The sequence below is a fragment of the Enoplosus armatus genome, chromosome 21 (assembly GCF_043641665.1).
Source record: "Enoplosus armatus isolate fEnoArm2 chromosome 21, fEnoArm2.hap1, whole genome shotgun sequence".
Lineage (NCBI taxonomy): Eukaryota > Metazoa > Chordata > Actinopteri > Centrarchiformes > Enoplosidae > Enoplosus > Enoplosus armatus.
The window spans coordinates 19,923,778-19,948,953 of record NC_092200.1 but is presented as its reverse complement, the minus strand read 5'-3'; the positions used below and the strand labels follow the sequence as shown (position 1 = coordinate 19,948,953).

The following is a 25,176-nucleotide window of genomic DNA, read 5'->3' as shown; positions in this document are numbered from 1 at the left end:
TATTATATATATAATATTTAATTTATTCAATATACGACTGGATTACTCAGCACCTTCTGGCTGTGCCCGCAGATCAACTTCCAGCACTGCTCCAGACCCTGGCCCCCCCAGCTAGATGTGAATCCTGCCAGAGCGTGAAGGGAGCCCCAGGCGAGCCAGGAGCACCAGGACCCAAAGGCTCTATGGGAACTCCAGGCTACCCTGGCAGGAGTGGTTCTCCCGGTTACCCAGGACCTCCTGGACTGCATGGTCCTGTAGGCCTTAAAGGTGATATGACCCATAATGTAGGAATTGTTAAGGGAATAATCACCACCCTAGGACAGGTTTATGCTAGTTGTATTTAATGCTCCCTTTTAAGCCAGTGGTGTCTGATCTACTGTCTGCAAGTGTGACAAAAATCTTTCGACCAGTCTCTTTACTCTGATGAAAATAAGACAGTAAATAACAACACAACTTCTTGAACAAGAGCTGGGACAAAATTTATCGCTGCTTTCATCAGCGATTAAAATGAAAACAGTGTCAACGACCAACAAATTGTATGTGTTGATGTTCACTGTACCCCATAAAACAAGATCATTAAACAAGTGAACATCAGTGAAAGTCAGCAGAGCAACAGACAACAAATGCTGAATGCAAACCCATCTCAGTGAGCTGTCTTAAATTTATCACCACTTCAAGACAGGGAGCGGCTAATCAGCTGTGAAAGATGCCAAACTGTACCACTCCACTGCTGTGTACAATTTAGGTCAGGAGAGGAGCGACTTTAGAGGTGTCAGGCTTGGTTGAAAACACTGAAGGAAGAGACTGAACGCTGGACTTGGAGACTAGAGTTTTTTCAGGAAGCCTGCGTGGGAGGGTTGGTGGCCTTAACCCCATGTGTCGAAGTGTCCTTGAGCAAGACACTGAACTTTGCATAGCAGCTCGACCATCCATTTAGGCGGAAATTTACCAGTCAGAAAGAAACCACCAAGTTGGACTGTCCGAAGTGTGGGATCCAGCATTTTGAAGCTTCTGTAGGGACACTAGAGACTGAAGGTGAGGACATCCCGGCCTCTGCTGCATTGATTCTATCCACTTAATCACTCGAGTACTCTTTAAGCTTTTCAGTTCCCAATTCTTACGCCACGGTCAGGTCGTATCGTTCAAACCGTAATTACGAGTAGTGGGAGTGGGAAAAAACGAACACGTCAGCCTCCGACTTGTAATTCTGAGTTGGAGATATTGGAAACACCGACGATATCTCCCACTTGGTGAAAAGCACTACAGACATGTCAACAAACGTTTGGCAGAATGACTGCAAATGCACCACCAATCGATTCGGCTAATAAAGCTATTTTTGTTTGTATCTGGTGTCGCTTGGTAACGAACCGCTACGAATGCGCAACCTAACAAAAGGCTAGCACTGTGACTACAAAGTTAGCACTAGGGCTAACCACCTTGAAATAATGCATGAATTAGGGGTGTTTTTCTTCTCGTTCTGGTGACATAGCGTGAATGCAGCATTAGCATTTATTTCACATGGAGAGTAAAGATCAAGAATTAGAGCCGAGGTTGCCACAACATGATTCTTGGTCACTGAAAGCCAGCCTGCGAATACACTTTCAGTTGCCAATTATGTAATGGATGCGAACTGTGTAGAGTCAATCTGTAAAGTTATGTTTAGGAGGAGTCGTTTTCAGCGATATTAGTTATGGTTATGGTTACTCATTACATCTGGACAGAGGGACGGATGTTTCCTCCTTCAGATCCTGGGAGGTGGCGCTATGCAAACAGTATCCTGTCTGCATACAGAAGCTGTTTAGCCACGCTAGCGGCATGGCTGTAGGGATGGCCATGGTGATTGGTAGGTCACACATATTCATGGCACCCAGAGCATGACTCTTACTGACTTTGTTTAATCCCCTGTCTTTTCACCAAGTGCCACCAGCAGGTCAAGGTTTCCACTTATCCGGTTCATTTATGTCAACATCTCTGACACAAAAGTATGCATGGTTCCCAGATGATGAACCCTAATCACTTTGGTGACCCTCAATACTTACTGGTTTATGACCAAATACCAGCAAAAGTTAGCTACGTTCCAAGAAGCCTCAGCTGTACTTTGTTTGTAGTGCTAATCAGCAAATATTAGCATGCTAAGATGATGATCATTGTAAAGATCATACCCGCTAAACATCAACATATGTGATCATTGTGAGCATGTTAGCATTCTGACTTTAGTTTTTAGCTCAAAGCACCACTGAGCCAAAGTACAGTCTCACTGAGCCACTAGCACGGCTGTAGACTCTTAGTCTTGTTACTATGTGTCCTACTTACAATTTTGCCATCTGTGGTTTCACACTCTCAAAACCGAACTTTCATATAAATGTGTGCAACCCTGAAGCTGCCCATAAGGGACATAAATTAGCCAAAACCCCAAATAAGTGCTTTACTTAATTGGGTTAAATAAGATCCAGGTTGTAAAACAACTCAGCTCTCAATCTGACAGCTCACTTATAGACGCTCTAATGCTATTTTTTTGAAAGCAGACGTATTATGTCCCCAGGTGACATGGGACCAAGAGGGCTCAAAGGCAGCAAAGGAGAAGGTTACCATGGACCTCCGGGACCACCTGGACATCCCGGTACGTAAAAAGCTCACCTATCGGCCCGTTTTATGAAATGTCTTCACCCATTAAGCCCTTTTGCAGAGCTGCAGCTATTTCAGCAACCTAACCACGGTGCTCTGAGTCTGAGCTTTCAGAGCTGTGCATGAGTGCACTTTTAACAAAAATACATCAAGGTTGTTTGTAGTCTTACATTTTTAATAAATATGTGGGTGGACCCTGTTTGTACTTAATTTTCAAGGGGTGCTTTTAGTACAGCTTGGTCGGTGGGGTGAGGGAGACATGAGGGCAAGTTACGGTGACAGTGAGTGCTGTTTTTCTCCGTGGAAGCTATAATAGCTCATTAACTCGTCACACATAGTACGAGTCGATGTAATTTATGATCCAGCATGTGCTACTTTTAGTTCATAGAAATCAAATTTAATGCAACCGTTAACGTTCTCCTCTATAAATGAGGCAGGAATACCAGTAACCGCTGTGTTTGTCCTTCTATTTTGTCTTTCCTCATCACTGCAGGGATTCAGGGTCCCCGTGGCTTCGATGGAACGGGCCATCCAGGCAACCAGGGAATGCCCGGAAAACCAGGACCACCAGGAGATCCTGGGAAACGGGGCAGCCCAGGGTTTCCAGGGGTTTGTGACGTTTCCATGTGTTATCAGACCTACAACCTCAGGGAACATTACAGCAAAGGACCCAATGTCTGAGGACATCAGACAGCAGCGTGGGAGAGGCTGCTATTGACTTAAAAAGCGACTTACTGTATCACTGACTTACAGAGATTTGTGTGACTGTTGACTCCTTTAGGACGGAGTGTGTGGAGAGCAGCTGCACTAGAGGCAGAAATAACCTCATTAGTTGAGTTGAACTGAAATGGGCAGGGCATTGATTCATGATGATGGAATTCATGATCAAAGGCGGTCAGCAGGCTAGCAACCTAGTGTACTGAGATACCAGGCTAACATGGCTTCTTTACACGACAAAGTTTGAATAGCAGGATTAAATAGTGAGGTCTGGTCCCAAGTAAATCAGATGAGCTAATGTAATAGGTACTCGCTTGAATCTGAGATCTCCTACTGACAACCAAGCAAAACTCAAGTAGACCATTCTTTAATAATTAGTCATTGATTCCCTTCACCACATGAGGTTTATGTCAACCAGTGAGATTATTTCTACCTTCGGTGCAGCCCTGCCTCAGAGAAACGATTGTATCTACAAATTATGTGAAAAGCACAGTGCATATCCTTGACAATGAATTGGGATACATCGCGATGAAAGAACGGGACGCACCATTGTCACGCGATTATCCTGTGAATATGGATGGCTGAGCAGTTAGGCGTGGCGGGTTTGGTCAAAGGAACGTTTAATGTCACCCCAACCACGACGTTCTTAGTTTGCGGTGCATTCTTTCACTGTCAGCCTGCTTCTAGTGCGTCCCACATGTTGGAAAAACACATTTTGTATCACCTATTGTGTGCGGAGCACCTGGGGCTGTGCTAATCCATCACTGTGACACACGGGGTTGTAAGAATCATATTTGTTTTCTTGTTTACCAATATGATACAGACCTTTTGTTTGCATTGCTTTTCTCTATGTGTGGATTACCGTCAATTCTCAAATAGTGGCCTTTATTTACCTCAACTGCAGATTTATGCAGGCTTATATTATTGACAGGCCTTCATTTCTAACCTCTCCACATTTTCTAAGTATATCTTATCTTATTTAAGTAAGACGCCTCTCTGTTTTTTGATATGCTCCAATTCCCATTTGCTGTTGATGCTGTTTGCTGTTTCAAATTCGAAATTTCATCCATGTCTACTCTGCCTGCCTTGATAAATTCAGTGTCATTTAATTCCCACAGCACTCATTCCATCAGTACAACAACAGAGTCGCGTCACACTCACCACTCCGCTGCTCAAAGTCTCTCTTCTCTGACAAAAAAATACTGCTTTCATGCACCAGTCGCTTCCATTTTGCTGTGTTTTGATCGCTGTTACGGTACCGTCAATGAAACTATAAACTTCCTGCACTGTTTTACATCATAAGCCTCCCAGTGGCTCACAGGGTATAATCCATCCTATTCCTGGTAGGCTTTTAATTTGAAACATCTGCAGGAAGTGTTGAGTTTCATTGACAGTAACCTGACTACTCTCGGAAAAATTGGATTTTCGGATTTTTGAGAGAACTGAAAACAACATTTCACTTAAAAAGAGAAACTCAGAGCTGCGGAGTGGGGAGTTTGGTGACCATGGTTATTATTTGGTTATCTTAAATACCGGATTTGATTTGATAATTTATGGTATGTCATCCGTAATGATAGAGCCAAAGTAGGCTCTTTTAAGAAAACTGTGCTCCCTGTTAAGATATTGAAAAATTCAAGCAAGGTACTGTATAGCAAAGATGCTTGTATTACTGCTGTGTTGGATCAGACACAGCAGCTTTGTTGCTATAGTCCCTCTGTGCACTGTGCTAGCGTTTGATTGGCTGCCTGGGTTGTTGCGCAGTTCCACGCTCCAAAAAGCAACAAGACCGAACAGTTCATATTTCTTAGATTACTTTAAGTTGTACAGTTGCACTGTCTTCATTATACAATTATCCGGCAATGCTTTTAAAATTCGGTATATGACAATGACAATGATATGACTGAATAATTAAAACCACGGCCTCCATTCTATAGTCCATCTACAGTCAATTTAGTCAAGGAATTCAGATGCGTGTGTTCAGGCCCATCAGCTATGTGGAGAAATGACAAATCAGTGGGAACTGGTCCATGGAGCCAAATAGAGCAGCTGTTTCAGATCCAGGTTCAGTAGAGGGATTTAGCGACGGTAAGCTGCTACAGGCATCATCTTAGCTGTGACAGACAAAAAAAGCATTCAAGTACAGGAATAAGCAGTGAAACAATGCTTGTGCAAGGAGCAAGTCGAGATATGTTTGGGTTGTTTTTACTGCATTTCCATGGCCATATTTAGAGGAAGTATTGGTTGGTTTATGGGAAACGGCCCTGGTCCCAGTTCACCAAGAAGAGAGATGTATGATAAGACTGATAAGAGCATGCTGTTGTAACACATGGAACCCTTCCAAATGCGTTGTGGAGTAACAGAGGTTAGCTGTAGGATGCCACTTTCCAAACTGTTGGTTCCCCCCCCCCCCCCCCCCCCCCCCAATTTTGACTTGTCAAATAAAGTATCACAGCTGTAAAAGTAGTGAGCCGCGGTGCGTGGATGTCTTTCGAGTCTTCGTGAGAGGGAAGAATTCATGGTTCATTCATCAATGATGTTCGAGTGACAGTCCTGCTGTTGTTCATTTTGTAGTGCATTCTTTTCCTAAGTTTTGATTTTCAAAAATTATGATTTTGTGCTGTATGTCGCCAAATTGTGCCTTTAGCTCCCAGCTTTTTGGTTTCTTAGTTTGCGACCGTTACATTATTTAAATTTAACTGAGGGTGGTGCGGGAGGAAACTTCACAGAGGATGGAACCCTCGGAGGAGTCTGAAATCTGTGACAGTCTGCCAGTTAGATTTTGATTAGATCTTTGGTTAGGTCTTTATGTAAAAATGGAGATTCTGGCCTAATGGGAATGTCAGGAGGCAACGCTGTCCCTTTTCACATATGGCTGATTTGCATTGCTAAATATAGTAGGCTCAAAACTCAATGCTAGAGGTTTTTTGTTTCCACATATTGATGAAAGGGGGAGGATTTGTTTTCCCTGGTATTGCTGAGGCATGATTAATGTAGGCAAGCTCAAAGCACCTGTGTAAGGTTAGGGAGATGTGTTTCAATATTAACAGTGAAAAAGCCACAACTTGAAAACACAGTTTTGAATTTTTTTCCTTGCTTTGAGGATTAATACGCCAATTTTACACAGGAGGTTCACTTCACTCATCACGAAGAGTGCCAACAAAACTCACAAAAAAAAAATCACTCTCTTGAGTTCCCCAGCTGAAATGAAAATGCAATATTAAATCGCTGGAGTACCCGGCAGTAGTGTTTTACAAGCCTAAACCTAACAACACGTGGGACACATTAATGTGAACCATGGTCTCTGGTGTTAAAAGGTTTGTGCTTTGTACACACAACCATCCACTGGAACTACCTCCCGTATTCCCATATTTGGATAAAAGCAAATCGGTAGTACGGAGACAGGGCTGTAGTAGATATATATATATATATATATATACATAAAAACTAAGATTATTTTATGAGGTAGTATATTCACACCAAAGCCTCGCCCTCAACAGTTTTGTGTATGGACCAACACGTCGGATCAAAGTCACCCTACTTCCGCTTTTGCTACTGAGCAAGCTTGTGTTTTTCTGTTGAGTGCAGTCTCACATTTAATGCTGTGACTGAGTCTGAAAGGTGTAGCTGTGGTTGGTTTTTTGTTGTTGTTGTTGTAGCTATTCCATGTATGATCTGTAATTTCTGAGAACTGGCACCTGATATAAATATGTGTCAGCCTATCAGTAACCATCTTCACTGCAGAAACAGTCCAAGCTGATTTTCCTGTGCAGATGGTGACATGATCTGTCACCTTTTTGAGCTGACTTTTTGCTACGTAGTCGTGTTATTATTTAAGATTACAGTTTAGCAAAGAAAACTTCATGAAAGCACACTAACTAGGTCCTTGTCTAGGATTTGCCTGCATTCCGTTGTCTATCCTCTGTATTTGTGATATTCCAAGATGCATCCATTTATAACCTTTTCAAAGTTAATCTTATCTCTAATATCCATAACTGCTGGAAGAATGCTTGCGATGATATTTTTATACATATTTTGTACAATATGCGATACATTGCATTATTACTTTGGTTGTAAAATTATTTTATATTAAAAGCCGTAATTATGTTACATTGACTTTTCACTGACTTCTTGATTGCAATGTAATATTTGCCTGTACAGGTTTCGGATAAATCAGACAGCTGTATTCAAAGGGGGCTTTTGTTCAAATCCAGGAATATGTAGTTCTCAAATGCAAAGGTCAGATCCGTGCCGATTGGTTATCCCATTTGCCTGTTTAGCACGCCTCGTTTGGATTGCTGTGCAACCCTGGTGCGGACCAAACCTGCCGGCCAACAGCGGCCTCGGCCTGCTTCGAAGCAGACTCTGGCGCAATTTTATAGTAGTAGATTTGTGATTTTAGCATGCATTCAAATCCTTGAACCCCCTCCCCCTTTAGCTATACACAATTGTTTTTGCATGTTTGGAGCTTGACCAGTATTGAGGACTAAAAGTCACTATCCGAGCCTCTGCTGCTTCAATTTTATTTGATCTTATTGTATTGCTCAGTTTCTATGGTAAGACACCTCTGCTTTGTACTGGGTTACAGCCTGTGCACGATACCTTATAGGAAATGTTGAAAGAGTTTGACTCAGTCCCACATGCACCATCCTGCTGCCCCAAATACTCACTAGAGCGCCAAATGTGGATTAATCCGCCGCTGAAAATAGTCCCCAACAAATTATTACATTATTTCCTCCCGTCTGAGTGTCATTTGTTAAGTAAAAGAGTGAGCAGCTGTTTTAGGAAATCACTCAGCCTTTTTAAATATGAAGCTATGTATTTGTGAGGTGTTTTTAAAGATTTAGTAGTAAAGTAGAGACGTCTGGTTTTGATGTTTTTATGGGAATTGTTGACAACATGGCAATATATAGAAAAGCCCCCATCTTTTCCTTTAAGTTTTTCTGTCTGTGCTGCTCTCAGCGTCTGTAATTTGCTGTAGCCAGTGGCAGTAAAGTATGAACATGCACTTCTTTGAGTAATTCCATCACGTGCAAGCTAGTGTTCAAAGAATGGAAGGGAAGGGTTGTTTGTCCAAATCCCCTGACAGAGATGTGAGTGGGGTTTAGTGAAGGAGCACTGATCTCCTTCCTCCCTCATTTAAGATAGTTAGCATGCCTTTAGAACGACATTTAATGTGCAAATCTCCCACCAGCTCAGTTCATGCATCTGAACTCACTGAACCTCCCACACACACACACACATAACCACATACGACCACTGGCTACTGATATCAGTGTGTTCTCAATAAACCTGAATAGAATATTAATGATACTGACTGGGCATGCTTTCAAGTTTAATCTTCTTTGCTTCTGAACATGATTGCTCCCTCTGTGTGAACAAATCATATGATAATGATGTCTGCTGCTTTTGACAAAAAGTTAGACTCTTAGACATAATGAACATTCATTTCCCTTTCCCATGATCATTTTTGGAGCTTCCCTGTTGAGGCACAAGCAGGGACTGTGTATGACCTACCTATGCCAAAAACTACGACGAGGAGAAGACGCCACCACAATAGCTGCAGAGGGTTTACCACGAGATGCAAACCACTGATAAAACTGAAGAACCGAGAGGCCAGGTTACAACGAAAGAAACCCAGCAGGGCTCAGAGCAAGATCTTGTGGACTGATGAGACTCCGATGAACCTCTGCCAGAGTAGTGGAGAGTGTGGAGGAGAAAAGGAACAGCACATTATCCATCGCATACTACCTCGTCTGTAAGACATGGTAGAGGTGATGTTATGGCATGGCCATGCAAGGCGTACAGAGCATAATTCTGTCTGCTCAGTTTCAACCCAGTGCCTCAAATCTAATTGGACGGCCCTTCACACTGAAAAATACTGCCAAAATACTTCAAGTGGAGTGTTCTTGAATGGCCGAGTCAGTCACCTGGCCTGAATCCCATAAAGAATGCATTTCTTCATTACTTGAAGGCAAAAGGCCCCTGAGACGAGCAAGAAGTGAAGACAGCTGCAACAGAGGCCTGGTAGACCATCATCAGGGAAGAAACCCGGCATCTGGTGATGTCTGTGGGTTCTAGACTTCAAGCAGTCATTGACTGCAAAGGCTTTGCAATCAAGTATTAAATATCAGGACTTTATTTAATATTATGTTAATTTGTCTAATTACTTTATGTGCCCTGAAAAGTGTGGCTAATGTATAAAAATGGTTGTAATTGCTGCACGGTTCCAAGTCCCCTCTGCACTGAAAGCACCTACTAATAGTTCAATTTCAAATCCACTGCGGCGGTGTTCAGAGCCAAAATAACAAAAGATGTTCTTTGTCATTATGCATGTGGTATATTGTGCAATAACTGTCAATAAAACTGTTTCTACAGGCTTTTTTCACAGAAGTGTGAACGCCTAGCCTGGGAACCAGACGAATCTGTGACCTCATGTTTTATTTGGCTCTGGCAGATACGTCTGCCCCCCCCACCGAATCAGGCTAGATGGCAGATTTCCATCTAGCCTGATTCAGGTCGGGCCAATCAAAAAATAAGACAACCAAGATGGCTGACGTGGAACGTTATGAATCCGCCATCGCGCCAGTATTAAACGAACCAGTCGGTAGTTCGCGTGACGTACAAATGGCAAGTGTTGGCTTCTGAATCATGCCACGGCAAACGTCCTTGTAATCTGTTGAACTAGACGCCGTGTGAATTGGACGTCGGGACTAGCCACCTAGCCTAGCAGCCCACAGGTACGTTTCACAAGTTTCGTCGCTCTGATTGCTTGAAGCTCGAAGGCGTTTTGGTCCGCGCCCGTCAATAACGCCCCTTGGAAAGATGAACTGAGCAGTTCCAGACTAGTTTGCATTTCCAAATTGGTCGCGCCCGGCTAACAACACATCTGAGAGATGACACTGATTTTTCCTCACCTGCACCAAATGGGGTCGAACACAACAAACCCATGAATGGCACATACTTTTATAGACTTTTATTTGTGGTGCTCACAGCATTGAAATACTATATGCAAAAAAAAATTTTTTTAATTCAACAGCAACATTGGTCCAGAAACAGTGCCCACACTCTGAACAGTTTTCATTGGAACCACTTTCTACCAAATGTTCCTGGTTTCCTGCTTTGTATTGAGGTCACTGAGTCCGCCACCCTAAATGTCAAAGGAGGGTGTTTGTCATAGCCTTCTAAAATTACCCATATAGGGCTGCTACCAATTGCTTGCATTACGAATGAATCTGTTTGTTGTGTAAACGCTTGGCAGAGATTAATACAGTTTAAAGTTCTACATAAAGTTCCGATTTGATCCCTCTGCATTTTCGTTTTTTGTCACAGATCCAGTTACATTTTTTTTTTTGGAAGGGGGGTGGGTTGTCCAATGCTAGATTTATTTAATATCTTCAACCTGTTTTTCCAATTTATATAAACAAACTATCCTTCCCCGCAGAAATGATTTTCGGATCCACGGAGGACACTAATCACTTCCCTCTGACACACAGTCAGCTTTGATGATGGGAACACTGCTCGCCAAAAAGACGGATTCTCAAAGACCGGAAGACAACAATTCCACCTTGTTTCCAAAGATGGTTACAAGAACCGATTTCTGTTACGCATTTGGGAAAAAACTTTGTTTGGACAACTCGAAATGTCTGTCCATGAGTCATTGTGATCTGACGTGGCAAGTGGCCGGATGACAAAAACAGCAATAACAAAATAAAGCTTCAGCGTTTTCATTCTTGTCAACATATCCCGTGAAAAGACTCAACCCGGCAGTGAATGAAGCTACTGACAAGCATTGTGTGTGTGCATCACAGCCTGATGTATCTTTCTTCCTCTTTCTTGTTGTTAAACACATCAGTGAGCCGCACTGTTTGCGCTGGGTGAAATGTTCCTTGATTACCACAAACACACACACTGCATTTTGACTCAGCCCCACACACACACCGTCCTGCTGCGCCAAATACTCACCAGAGCACCAAATGTGGATTAATACGCCTCTGAAAATAGTCCCCAACAAACTGACTATTTCTGCTAAAAGGAAAAACAGGTCAACAGGTGATGAGAAAGACTATGAAAACTATGTATATTATGCTGAATTTGTAATGGAAAGAATCATAGTACAAGTAATTTAATTTATTTCCACAGCCTTTATTAGAGATTTAATGTACTTGATTTTCAGTTTTTTTCTGGTGTGCCATAGTAAGTTCAACATACAGGAAAGACACTCATGAATTTCTTGAATTTTTTTCTAAAGAAAAAGATGGCTTCCTGCGACTCTCTTATGCAAGTTCCTGAAGAAGACAAACACTGCTATGTGAAAGTCATTGGAATCAGATCTGTATTTATTGTCCCACTGGGTGAAATTTGGTGGCAGCCATGAATTAGTAAGCAGTAAGTAAAAATACGTAAAATGCAGGCACATCCCATGTTTTTGCTGTCGCCCACCGTACTGACTGGAGCATGTCATAGACCTGTGCAGCCCTGTTGTGTGCTGCCCAATTTACAGCATTCAACGTTTAGCCAGCTTCCACTTTTCAAGTCATTTCAACACCTGCCAAGTCATCAGCATCTCCTGCACACTTACTGCTGTGTTCATCCCGCATTCTAGAGCGAAGGGGGCGGGGGGTCTAAGCTAGCGTTGGCTATCTCTATATATGTTGTGGTTATGGAAAAAAAAAACAGTCAAAACTCACAGCGACCGTTAGTGGAATTGACAGACAATGTTGATACTGTCATTTACTTGGAACAATATCTGTGTCTACAGGACTGTCTTTCACTGTCAGGTTTGGTTTTGACTTTCTTAGCAAGTCCCCCCCCCCCCCCACACACACACACTTTTTATTCGAAAAGGATTGTCTTCAGCATCACAAAAGTATTCACTTTAGGCCCATGACCTGCCTGCCCTCCCTTCTGTAAAGTGACTATGACTGACTCATTAGCACATTTAACTGCAGAATGCTCTGTGTCTCATTTCTTCCAGTAACTCTATTTTAGTAGAAGGGGGATGTGAGCTAGTGAACAAGTGAGGCTAAAGGATATCATTATACCATCATACACAAGCTATCATACATTTATTTTTTATTTTTTAAAAGACACAGTGCAGATGCGGACATGATATGACATAAAACCATCCCACAGGGGAAAACCTGAGTGCAAGAGTGCAGCGTGGGTCTAACCAAATACCCACGTGGTATAATGTCACTGTGGGTGTGACATTTACCGACCTGGGTGTTTTTAGTGGTTTATCACCAGTGACATCATCCGTGGAAAAGTGTCTGACTGCAATAAATCAAACATTCCCCACGATATCATACTGATACCATATAAAGAGTAAACCATATTCAGTGAGGATGCCAAAAAAAAGTATAAATTACTAAAAGTGTAACAAAAGATATTGTTAAGAAAAGAGGTTCAAGTTTAATGCAGTGAATACTTAACATGTATAATGTGTTTGTGTTTTAATACATTTTACATACAGGATACATACAGGATTATATTGGGGACACCAGTATTATACAGAGCAGTACTTTTCTTTCTATAGACCGTACTATACCACATACAAACAGGCTTTTAGTTCAAGCTAAAACCTCTTTAATATTTGTCTCTCATGAATGCAGCTTGAGACCTAGAGAGAGTATCATCCATCCAGTATGTAGTCTGTGATGAATTTCATGCTTCAGCAAAAAATAAATACATGTCACAAATGCACACAGACTTTAACATGGATTAAAATACTGCAAATAAGTGTATTTGACATTGTATTAATGTATATATAATGTATATTCATATAATATTTCTAGGCTACCACTATCTATAGCCTTTCTTGCCCTGTATCCCCATGATTTATGTCCATGTTTCGCTCTTCACCTTATGTCTGCTTCCAATGTTTAGTACCAATGCAGGAAGTAATGTGCCCTTTATTTTATTTCTTACACCTTTAACTGTTTTATGGGACATTCTGGTCAAAGGTGCTCTCACCTTTGCAGCTCTACGTCGACGTAGAGGGAAACGTGCCGGTGCGCTCGTGCGTCTTCGCCGGCGAGGACAACGCACATCGCTACCCGGAATATTTCTCTCTAACGTGCGCTCACTGGGGAATAAGATGGACGAACTCCAGCTGCTGATGAGGAGAAACAAGGACTTTTATTCATCTGCTGTTTTGTGCTTCACGGAGACATGGCTGGGGGAAAGAACTCCCGACGCGGCGCTGCAGCTGGACGGATTCCAGCTTCTCCGAGCGGTCCGCGACGCGCACCTCTCCGGCAAAACAAAGGGTGGAGGTATTTGTTTCTACATCAACAGCAGCTGGTGTAACGACGTGACAGTGATGCGACGGCATTGCTCTCCTTCCCTGGAAACTTTTTTCATAAACTGTAAACCTTACTACTCCCCCCGTGAGTTCGCTTCATTCATTCTGGTCGGTGTTTACATTCCACCGGAGGCCAACGTGCAGGACGCACAGCGCGCACTCGCCGATCAGATACTGGAAACGGAGCGGACCAACCCGGACTCCTTAGTTATTGTCCTCGGCGACTTTAACAAAGGTAATCTCAGACACGAACTCCCAAAATACAAACAGTTTATTAAATGCCCCACCAGGGAGGGGAACACTCTGGATCACTGTTACACCACAGTCAGTAACGCTTTTCACGCCGTCACCCGCGCTGCACTGGGACACTCTGACCACGACATGGTCCACCTGATTCCTGCATACAGGCAGAAATTAAAACTTTCTAAGCCTGTTGTGAGAACTTCGAAGAAGTGGACCAGTGAAGCTGCAGAGGACCTGAAGGCGTGTTTGGACTGTACTGACTGGGATGTTTTCAGGACTGCTACCAACAGTCTGGATGAGTACACAGAGGCTGTGACTTCATATATCAGCTTCTGTGAGGACTGCTGCGTACCAACTCGGACCAGGGTGAGTTACAACAACGACAAACCCTGGTTCACAGCAAGACTGCGACAGCTGAGGTTGGAAAAGGAAGAGGTGTTTAAGAGTGGCAACAGAGCAGAGTTTAAGGAAGCCAAGTACAAGTTTAGCAAGGCGGTGAGGGAAGCTAAACGACTGTACTCAGAGAGACTACAAGACCAGTTCTCCTCCAACGACTCTGCTTCTGTGTGGAGGGGGCTCAGGCAGATCACCATCTACAAGCCAAGAGCCCTCAACTCTGCTAACGACCGACGCCTCGCCAACAGCCTCAACGACTTCTACTGTCGCTTTGAAAGACAATGGGACAGTCCTGACACCATCCCCCACACCATCACCCACCAGCTCCAGCCCAACAGCCCCAACCCCCTCATCACACCTGGGGCTGAACTCTCACACCTCCTACCACCACAGCTGCCCCCCACAGCGCCCCCCACTCCTCCAGCATCGACACCTCTGTCTGTCCTTGAAAGAGATGTGAACAGAGTCTTCAAGAGACAAAACCCGCGTAAAGCTGCTGGACCAGACTCCATCTCCCCATCCTGCCTGAAGCGCTGCGCCGATCAGCTGTCTCCGGTGTTCACGGACATCTTCAACACCTCACTGGAGACATGCCACGTGCCAGCCTGCTTCAAGGCCTCCACCATCATCCCCGTCCCCAAAAAACCAGGGCCCACAGGATTAAATGACTACAGACCCGTCGCCCTGACCTCTGTGGTCATGAAATCATTTGAACGCCTGGTCCTGTCCCACCTCAAATCCATCACAGACTCTCTGCTGGACCCCCTGCAGTTCGCCTACAGAGCCAACAGGTCTGTAGACGACGCCGTCAACCTGGCTCTACACTTCATCCTCCAGCACCTGGACTCTGCAGGATCCTATGCCAGGATCCTGTTTGTGGACTTCAGCTCTGCCTTCAACACCATCGTCCCGGCTCTTCTTCAGGACAAGCTCTCCCAGCTGAACGTGCCTGACCCCACCTGCAGGTGGATCACAGATTTCCTGTCTGACAGGAAGCAGCACGTGAAGCTGGGGAAACACGTCTCAGACTCGCGGACGATCAGCACCGGCTCCCCTCAAGGCTGCGTTCTTTCTCCTCTACTCTTCTCCCTGTACACCAACAGCTGCACCTCCAGTCACTAGTCCGTCAAGCTCCTGAAGTTCGCGGACGACACCACCCTCATCGGACTCATCTCTGGAGAGGATGAGTCTGCCTACAGGTGGGAGATTGACCACCTGGTGACCTGGTGCAACAGCAACAACCTAGAGCTTAACGCTTCAAAGACAGTGGAGATGGTTGTTGACTTTAGGAAGAGCGCAGCCCCACCCGCCCCCATCACCCTGTGTGACTCTCCAGTGGACACTGTGGAGTCCTTCCGTTTCCTGGGCTCCATCATCAGCCAGGACCTCCGGTGGGAGCTGAACATCAGCTCCCTCATCAAGAAAGCCCAACAGAGGATGTACTTCCTGAGGCAGCTGAGGAAGTTTAACCTGCCACAAAAAATGCTGGTTCACTTCTACACCGCCATCATAGAGTCCATCCTCACCTCCTCCATCACCGTCTGGTACGCTGCTGCCTCCACCAAGGACAGACACAGACTGCAGCGTATCATCCGCTCTGCAGAGAGGGTGATCGGCTGCAACCTCCCATATCTTCAGGACCTGTACTCCTCCAGGACCCTGAGGAGAGCAGGGAAGATCGCTGCCGACCCCTCCCACCCCGGACACCATCTGTTCGACCCCCTCCCCTCTGGCAGGAGGCTGCGGTCCATCAGGACCAAAACCTCCCGCACAAAAACAGTTTCTTCCCCTCTGTAGTCAACCTGACAAACTCTCACTGACCCCCCCCCCCCCCAGAACACAAACACAAGCTATACGTTATATTAACGTACATCACCCCTGTCCCCACTGCGTTACATTAACGCACTCACCCCCTACTGGACACTTTATCTGGACACTTTACTTTATTCTGGTCACTGCACTGTTGTTATTTATCTTATCTTATTTTTATTTTTATTCTTATTCTTATTTTAGCTTTTATATTCTACTTATTTGTTATCAAAACAATAGCACCTTCAGACCGCAGCAAATTCCTTGTAATGTATGTTACTTGGCAATAAACAGTTTCTGATTCTGATTCTGATTTATGTAGCAAAGCAGAAAGTAAGACTGTGGAGGTGTGGATGGTCCCGTCACGGACTTGCAACTTTAACTTTAACCAAGCCATAACTACAATCTTTCCCGACCTTAAAGGGGACCTATTATGCTCATTTCCAGCTCTATATTTTCATGTTGTGATTCCACTAGATTAACTTTGCGTGATTCACAGCTCAAAAAAGTCCTGGTTCATCTTCGACTGGCCCTTCATGCAGCCCCTCGGTTCACCCTCTGTGTGAAACAAGCCATTTGAGGTCCTCCCTCCCTAAAAGCCCACTTTCTTCTGATTGGCCAGCAAAGTTCTGGCAGGCAAACTGTAAACCTAAACATCTGGTCTGTGCCTGGAGCAGAGATACCATATAAGGACATCGGTGCCCATCTGACATCAGATAGACCCGGCGGTTGAAAAAACTGAAAAGGAGCGTTCAGAGCAGTCTGAAGCCTGAGCTTTTGGCTCACAGGGATTACTTTTACATACGTTCACCTCATTATTTGGCAACTTTGGCAACATTTAGTATGAATATCCAACATTGCAACATTATATATATATATGACAGAAAATAAGGAAAAAAATAATAGGTTGTCATTGTCATTGCACATTGTTTGGGGTTCTGCAGAATTGTCCAATATTGATGATTTTTGTCAGGTGACAGCGTGGAGCCCTTGCTACGTGGCTGCTACACTACAGTTAAATAACCTCAACCTTTTAGGCTGTTATGTTGTTTTCAGGCTGACATTATAAATGTATGTTAAAAAAAATCAGCTCCCTGCTTCATTTCTAATGATGTGTCGGTCGCGAACGAGCCGGTTCAAAGAGCCGGCTCTTTTAAGTGAACGATGGGAGCCGGCTCCCGTCCGCGACCGAGCCGTTTTTTTTTTTTGTAAAGTAATACAAGGCAGAATTATACAACGATCTCCGCGCCACGGGTTCTCCATGCAGTCAATGACTGAATGTCACATGCATGGCAGATAATAACGGCGAGAAGAAACTGGATCAGCCCCTCTAAACTGAGGCACTTGGTCTTCCTCAATGCCAATCTGAACTGAAAAAAATTATAACAGTTAGTTAGATAGTTGATGGTGGTTAGTTCATAGAGACACCTAAAACTGTTGGATGCTGCTGTTTTGCAATTTGCACATTGCAATATATTTATTTTTATTATTTATTTATATTTATTTATGATTATTTTTTACTTCACTTTACTTTTTCAGTACTTTACTTATATATATATACACATATACAGTATATTGTACTTGTTATTTTTAGGCTCAGCAAAGTTTTAAAGTCAGCTGTTGCTGTTTTTTTTTTCTTTTGTTAATACTAAAATAAAGCCCTGCTATTTTGTTAGGGATGTGTGTTTAAATAAAAATTGAAAATGTCAATAGCTGTCCTTTATTTTTAATTTCTAAGTTTTTATAGGTGTTTCTATCTGCTTTGTGTAGCAGAGTGGTTCTACAAGCATTCATTGGGTGGTTTCAGAGTTACAAGGGTCTGTAAATGCAATGAAAACAATTTTCTAATATCAATAAAATGTAATTTTTACTTTTGAATAATTTAAGTGATATATGTGTACACATACAAATCATAAGTCAAAACAGCGTTAAATTTGGCTGGATTATAAAAGGTATAAGTGGTAAAATGAAGAGCCGTTTGGGAGTCGAAAGAGCCGGCTCTTCTTGGTGAGCTGAGCCAAATGATCCGGCTCACTAAAAAGAACCGGAATTCCCATCACTATTCATTTCAATGAGACCACTGCATGACCAGCAGGCCTCTGCAGATGTCGCATGAGCTTTGAGATTGTATATGCTTAACCGGCAATCCGTTGCAGTATTCTCCAAAACAAGTAAAAAACAAGTGGAAGAGCGTCATAAACCAAAATGGCTGCACAAATTGCACTACAGCCTGTTGTTTCTGAGCAAGAATGTATCTGTTTTTATCTATTAAATGTGGTGGCGGTCTCTCTCCATGAGTTCAGAATCACGTGGCTGTCCCTGTGGTCTCTCATGGAAGGCGTCGTAGAGGCGTTTGAAGTGATGCACCGGCTCGTCTAGTTCCACAGGCATCCATGTTGAAATGTGACGTCACGTAGTTACAAAGAAGTTACAACGCAGCCCCTGGCATTGCTTTCTAAACGCCATTTTCGGTCTGAACGCCTGATTACGGCAAGCGCAAACTATATGAAGAAACTAATTCCAGGTGCACTGCAGAGCTTTTATGATACTCATGTTAGCAGAGTCTCTTCAGCAGTCTACAGAGTTCCCACAGGTCACACAACTTTGTCTGGGACCCACTTGGTCTTGTCTTTATCAAACCTTGCTCGATCATTTGTAGTCTGTAGTTGCTTACTTCACGGCCTCGACTTCTCTATTTCTCAGCTATATATTATTACTATTCCAATATCAGATGTGATTTCAATGTCATGTTAACATGTGATGAACACACACGCTTTAGAATCTCAACTGAACAGTCCAGGGAGGAGACCATAATTCAGAGGGTGTGTTGCTACAGTATGTTGTGCTCTCAGCTAATCCCTCCCCCTAATACTCACTCACTCACACACACATACACACGCACACACACTTCTGTGGTACTTCCCTCCCCTGGCTGGCTGACTTGAACTCACTGTAAGTCAGACAGCTGTGGCCTTCAGAGTCAGACAACAGGCAGAAACTTCTCAGCTGGCCAGGCGGTAAGACAGCTCAGCTTAGCATGATCCTCATTCCCACAAACATCTGCCTTTATTTCCTACGCCCCTCTGAGGGTCTCATTTAAAGGCACTGTTGTCCGGCTCTCTCTTCCTTATTTGCATGCAGGAGCTCACGTGCGGAACTAATAGCTCCTCTACACCTTAAAGCATTTCTGAAGGATTGGTCCCTCCATTATTTCAAATTCATACTGATTAGCTGGGAAAGTTATGTTTCATGGCTGCATTTCTGTTTCTGGCAGATTTTCCTGCAAACATTTGAGAAGAAGATGGAAGTTACATATGATTATGACTACAGTAATTACAGTGAAGAGTTCACATCGGCCACGCCATGCTATAGGGACGATGACAACAATCTGGGAGCCCAGCTATCCACCCTCTATTACTTTATGTTTGTCTTCAGTGTCTTTGGCAACGGACTGGTCCTGGTCATCATCCATCGGTGAGTGGAGCCACAAAAACTTTAAGCCTGGATGAAAACACTGGGTATATACTGCAGAGGTCATCTAAAAAGAATACATTTTTGGCTTTGCATGGCCCTCATTTGTTCTTACGGTGGGTCAATTTTAAGCCATTTAGTGATTTACCTTCTAGAATACATACATTTACTATAACCTGTGAACCACAGTATAAATTATTTATTTTACTAGTTCTAATCCTTAATGTAACAAGTGCAGCTACTTTGTCAGAAATGCAACAAGAAAGGCTTGCAATTGAGTACGTACGGGAAGTGTGTCGAGAGCAGGTACATCAGCAGCAGCCCGGTTGAGTCGGGCTTGCAGTACTGAACGGTCTCAGCAGTTAGCGCATACAGCGACGTCATGTATCAGTCAGTCGCCACCTGCGCCGCTCAAAGCTTGCTTTTAATGTGACACATCATCAGTAGGAAATGTTTGGTTTACGTTAGCAGTAACTTAATGACATGGTTGTGGGGAACAGTGAAGCATCATATTACAAGCAGTAACATTTCTTCATATTGCCTCACCATATCTGCCGTCACACGTAATGAATAGGGTGGACAAAATATCAGAAAACACCCCTCAGTATAATGTAATACAATTCAACAGCACCATAAATAACCATGCAATGTAATCAACGCCTTTTCAACATAGCTGAACACTATAACCTCATTGCAGGACATTAGTGGCTAAAACTGAGTATAAAATTAAATACATATATGGAAGATTTCATTTGTATTTTATCCATATTGTCCACAAAAAAAAACCTAAAGAGAGATTTTAGTCCACTTGCCTGGTTTGATTCTGACATTTGGGAGGCGGCTCTATGACAGGCTTTCAGTTCTAGACCATTTGGGGCACCGGTGGATTTGACTGGAGATGTCACCAGGTTGTCAGAAAAAAAAAAGAAGAAAAAAAAGGCACACAGGGAGTATAGAGAGTATAAGATGAAGTGTCTTATTCTTGCACCCATAGAGGGAGGAACACAGTGGCTGTTCAGTAGGTAAAGTTTGTCTCTCTAAATCCCTAAGAGTTACCTCCACTCTGTCACTGTCTACCAACTCTCCTTTCTCTACCCTTGTCTCCACCGCTGCTCTCTCCCTTTGTGAGCAAGCAAATGTGAAAATATTTCTGGCGTTCATGGAAACACAAATGACAATGTCAGAGATGAACTCAGCAAACTCTCCCTGGGCCTGAAAGAAGTGTTTATAATGCAATATATTATGGGGGGGGGGGGGTGCTACATCAGCTGCATGCTGACAGGGTGAAAGCTCAAGGAAAGCGAAGACCAATTTCTATGGTATCATTCGTAGCTCTAAACTGGCCTCATTTTCTTTATTCTCAAAGCGTGCCCCCCCCTTTAAAAAGCCAATCAACAAAAATCAAAACTGCTTCCATGCTGCTTTTTGAACCATTATTTTTCCTCGATGCATTAACCTCTGAGAATGGAGTTTATGATTCACTAAAGCTGGGAATGTTTCCTTCCTGTTTGTCGGCATTGCAGACCTTAAATTTGCAGTATGAAGTATATGTGATTATCTTCCTTATGGGAAAAAAAAAACAAAACCATTTCTCAATTACAGTAATGCATAAAAATGATACCCTCCAGGAGTCATAAGGCATTTTAAAGCATTTTTGCATTTGTGACTTTGGGGACTCCTTGTGGTAGTATCAAAAAAGATCTATTGGTTGAAGATGAAAAAAAATCTGCACACTGTTATCTCATTCCCAATTCTTCTTTGTGACAAATCTCATCTATGTATACAGATGTTCTCACGTCGTCAGCCACACATAATGTCCATGTATATTAAAAGAACTGGGAACCAAATTGCAGTGTGCAGGTATTTTAATTCATTTGCCTCATTGTTTTCTAGCCAACTGTAGCTTTAGCAGGTTTTTAACGTATAGAGACATTCCTGTCCCAAAAATAACTTATTGAAATTGTATTATGATTCATCATTTGAAAAAGGGATGGGATATACTGTAGCATTAAAAAAAAGTCCTCCAAATCAAATGACATTAGTTTGCAGTGTCAGTGACAACAAGCTAGCTTGCTTTCCACGGCCACTACAACAAAACGGGACAGAAAGGTCTGCTTTTTGTGGACAGACAATTATGCCACACTTTACTAAGCTAAAGAACGGCACATTTACTCACTGCCACCAACCAATCAGAGATGCAGGGATTCCACTAAAAGCGCCACAAGTTAGCGTGAAACAGCGGTGTCAAAAATGCTTGCGTGACCCATAAGCATTTCTGTTTTCTCTCCATCTACAACTGTTTACTATCCGCTAGGTTTGAGAAGCTCACCACTGTGACCAACATCTTGTTGCTGAACCTGGTGGTGTCCTCCCTAATCTTCATGAGCAGCCTTCCCTTCATGGGAATCTACATGCAGCTCTCCAACTGGATCTTCGGCAAGGTCATGTGCAAGATTGTTGGCAGCGTCTACTACCTGGGCTTCTACAGTTCTGTCCTCTTTCTGACTCTTTTGACCTTCGACCGACACATTGCAGTTGTGTACTCCTTGAGCGCGTCACGATTGAGGAATCAAAGCTATGCGGTAATCTCCTGCGCTGTGGTGTGGCTGGTCAGCGGCCTGGCGTGCATCAAGCAGATGATTCTCCACACCTCTTTTATTGATTTTATTGACAACAAAACGTACTGTCAGGAGTATCCTGGTGACTTACCGAATGTTAATGTGGAGCAGCTGAGAACATCTGGATTTTACCTTCAGCTTTTGCTTTTCTTGATCTTTCCTCTGGCTGTTATTATCTACTGCTACGTTAGGATCGCTATCACTGTCATATCTTCCAAGATAGTCACCAAGTTCAAGACAGTCAGGTTAATATTCATCATTGTCCTGTTATTTTTTATGTGCTGGACCCCGTTCAACATTGCACTGCTGATGCATGATGAAGCCACTACCTGCGAGGAAGCGCGCAAAAGGAGCTATGCTCTCCATGTCACTCGTAACATTGCTTACATTTACTTTTGCATCAGTCCCATCTTCTACACATTCGTTGGGAAAAAGTTCCAGAACTATTTCAGACAGCTGCTGGTGAAACATTTCCCAGGGTTAAAGAAGCATATTTCTGTCAGTAGAAACAGCAGAACCAATATGTCCACAAAAAGTACACCAAATGAGTTTTAGGAATGGGAGGCCTTTTGTCTCTCAGGACTGCCGTGTGTTCATCAAACCATGGGTTTGTATTCTTCTTGGATTGTCGAGGTGGAGAGCAATGAAATACAAATAGGAATGGATACAGTTTCACCTATAGCGGGATTAAACCAAACCAAGAAACAAATATGTGCTGAGACATACCGGTTAGCTATGTTGCTAATGCCACAGTTCACAAAGCGTTGAGAACATGTTTTTAAAGTTAGCTGTCAACGTACAGTCCAAATTGAAGCATCTTTCACCTCTTTATTTGCCATCATGGCACATGTAATTGTACACTGAAGAGCTAAGTTTAGCTGAGCTACTGGAAAAGATGGTTCCCTACAGAAACACACGCCACTCCTGCTCTGTACGTGCAAAACTTTTTTTTTTGCCTTTCAAAGACTTGGGGAAATGTCTTCCCCTGAACTGTTTGATCTTGTTTGGCTTTCCTATTTAAGTAGTTCATTTACAAATTGGTTTTGGTGACTTTCTGCCCTCTGGTGGTCAGAGGTTGATAAAGGAAGTTTAAAAAGTGGAGCAACTGATGGAATTTAGATGTTTGGGCTGTAAGACAAAATTCATTTGATAAAGAAATGTAACCAGGAAAGGGTCCATGGTCAAGTATTTAAAACCCAGGTCCTACATGTAAAGGGCTTTGAATGTTCTACAGAAAGTGATTTGCTCTACATAGTTACATCCAGCATTAATGGTCATCTGTGACACAAGAACCTTTACTGGTTACATTTAATTTGGACCTTTCACCTTACTGAAGTGTCACTATAATTTGTAAAAAAAAAAAAAGGAAAAAAAAGAAAACGTCTTGTTCGCCTGGCTCGGGTTAGCGCAAGAACTTGGGTTGCAATACAAACAGGATGGTGTTAGCTGGCCCTGTTGAACGCCTGACTGTAGATCATCTGCAGACTATCCTAATATAGTGTGCTTCTCCAAAACAATGACTCATTGTCATTTTCCACTTAAGCCTGCCTCTCTGACTGTATTTGTTCTGACTTTGTCCATGTTTTAATCTCATGTTATTCCTTTTTAAAGATGTGTTTATACTGAATCAGGTCCGTTGCAAAATCGCTTTTAAATGTTGTAAAAAGTCTGTTGATTGTAACGTAATGGGATGATTCATTTATCGTCCAGTTCGTCAAGTTTTATATGATGCGCATTTTACATGGAAAGAAAACAGTGAGGCGTTTCATGTTTTTATTTTTTTTTGTTTTTTTGTTTCTTTGTTTGATTTGGCTCTTGCAAGTGCTTGCGTGAATCTATCGCTATTTGATTAAATCCAAGCTTTTCAATAGCAGGCTACGTGTTTCTGTGTAACATCCATTTTAGATGGATAAGGGCTTGAGTAGAAGTTCAAATACATGTTTTTGCGACCTCCTGATTGTAATACTGATCTGGACACTTTCCCCCTACATAACCAGGAATATGTTCTGTATATTGGATCTGCTCTTTATTTTAAGATTACAAATTACATGAAACATGAAAATAATGAGACCAATCATAAGTTAGCTTACCATTTCACCACCCATGGTTGTAAAGACCACCGTTCATCATTTATCATCATTTACATTGATCCCCGTTTGGTGCTCAGATCACCTGCCAAACTACCCTCCTGCCTCAGCACCTAATTCTTCCTTCTCTTGTCACTGCTAAATCTCACCCTTCGTATGCTGCTCGGTGATAAATTGTAACCCAGGCTTAAATTTCTGCCATTCTTTCCACTGGAGGGGGAAAAAAAATCAAGCTGTCGAGAATGAATAGGGGCTTCGGCAGAGAGTAATGCATTCAGATAAGAGGTCTTGCACGCCATTTTTCTCAGCTATGTCATGAGTAAATGTCAGGGCCCGCGAAAAAGTTATAAGAGTCTGACATTATTGCACTGAAGATTCTCCGATTAAACTGTTCGGCAAACGGGAGGAAAGAGGAAGTGGAGTTTTGTGCAACAGAAATTCAGACCAGGCTGGGGGGAGTTGAGTCACATTGTTAAGTGAATAAGAACACAGTGACACAAACACCCATGTAGTGTTAGCCTGTTAACTTGCAGAATAATCCAATGCATCCACAGTGAAAAGAGGGGCCAGCAGTGTGAGTTATTGAAAATAACTACCAGTCTGTGTAACCTGCATGTTAACAACAAGCTACCATGCCAGGTCACTGTTACAGCAGCTTCTCACGAGCAGCTAGACTGGTATGATTAATGATATAAAACACACACACACACACACACTCACCCAGGACGGTCAGAGCGTGCTAGCTACAGCAGCTGCAGCGTAAGTAATAGGGACAATATCTTGTAGTAAGTAAAACTGCAAAAGCATTATCTGGGAAATGTACATAAAGTATCAAAAATAGAAGTACTCACTGCCTCCAAACCCCCCAGAGCTCCGAGATCACCAGACACTGGTTCTCCAAATGGCA

The 25,176-nt window shown here is 43.0% G+C and overlaps 2 protein-coding genes across 2 annotated transcripts in view; both read left to right on the top strand.

The window, feature by feature from the left end:
• The window catches only part of LOC139304376 (collagen alpha-1(XXI) chain), a 56,312-nt gene extending 53,006 nt beyond the window's left edge, over positions 1–3,306 (top strand). Inside the window, exons 30-32 of the mRNA XM_070928304.1 lie at positions 73–267; positions 2,543–2,620; positions 3,119–3,306. Coding sequence (XP_070784405.1) covers positions 73–267; positions 2,543–2,620; positions 3,119–3,306 — 461 coding nt within the window. The remainder of the gene's footprint in view (positions 1–72; positions 268–2,542; positions 2,621–3,118) is intronic.
• Positions 3,307–19,394: 16,088 nt separating this feature from the next.
• On the top strand, positions 19,395–22,737 carry LOC139304656 (C-C chemokine receptor type 3-like). Its single transcript, XM_070928576.1, has 2 exons — positions 19,395–19,567; positions 21,879–22,737. Exons 1-2 carry the CDS (start codon positions 19,395–19,397, stop codon positions 22,735–22,737), a joined length of 1,032 nt encoding a protein of 343 aa, XP_070784677.1.
• The last annotated feature ends 2,439 nt before the right edge of the window (positions 22,738–25,176 follow it).

What these genes read in the sequence shown, in the direction of transcription:
- LOC139304656 (XM_070928576.1), top strand. Translation starts at nt 19,395, where the DNA reads ATGGAAGTTACATATGATTATGACTACAGTAATTACAGTGAAGAGTTC. An exon ending in GTCCTGGTCATCATCCATCG is followed by an intron (nt 19,568 to 21,878) that starts GTGAGTGGAGCC and finishes ACTATCCGCTAG; the next exon opens with GTTTGAGAAGCTCACCACTG.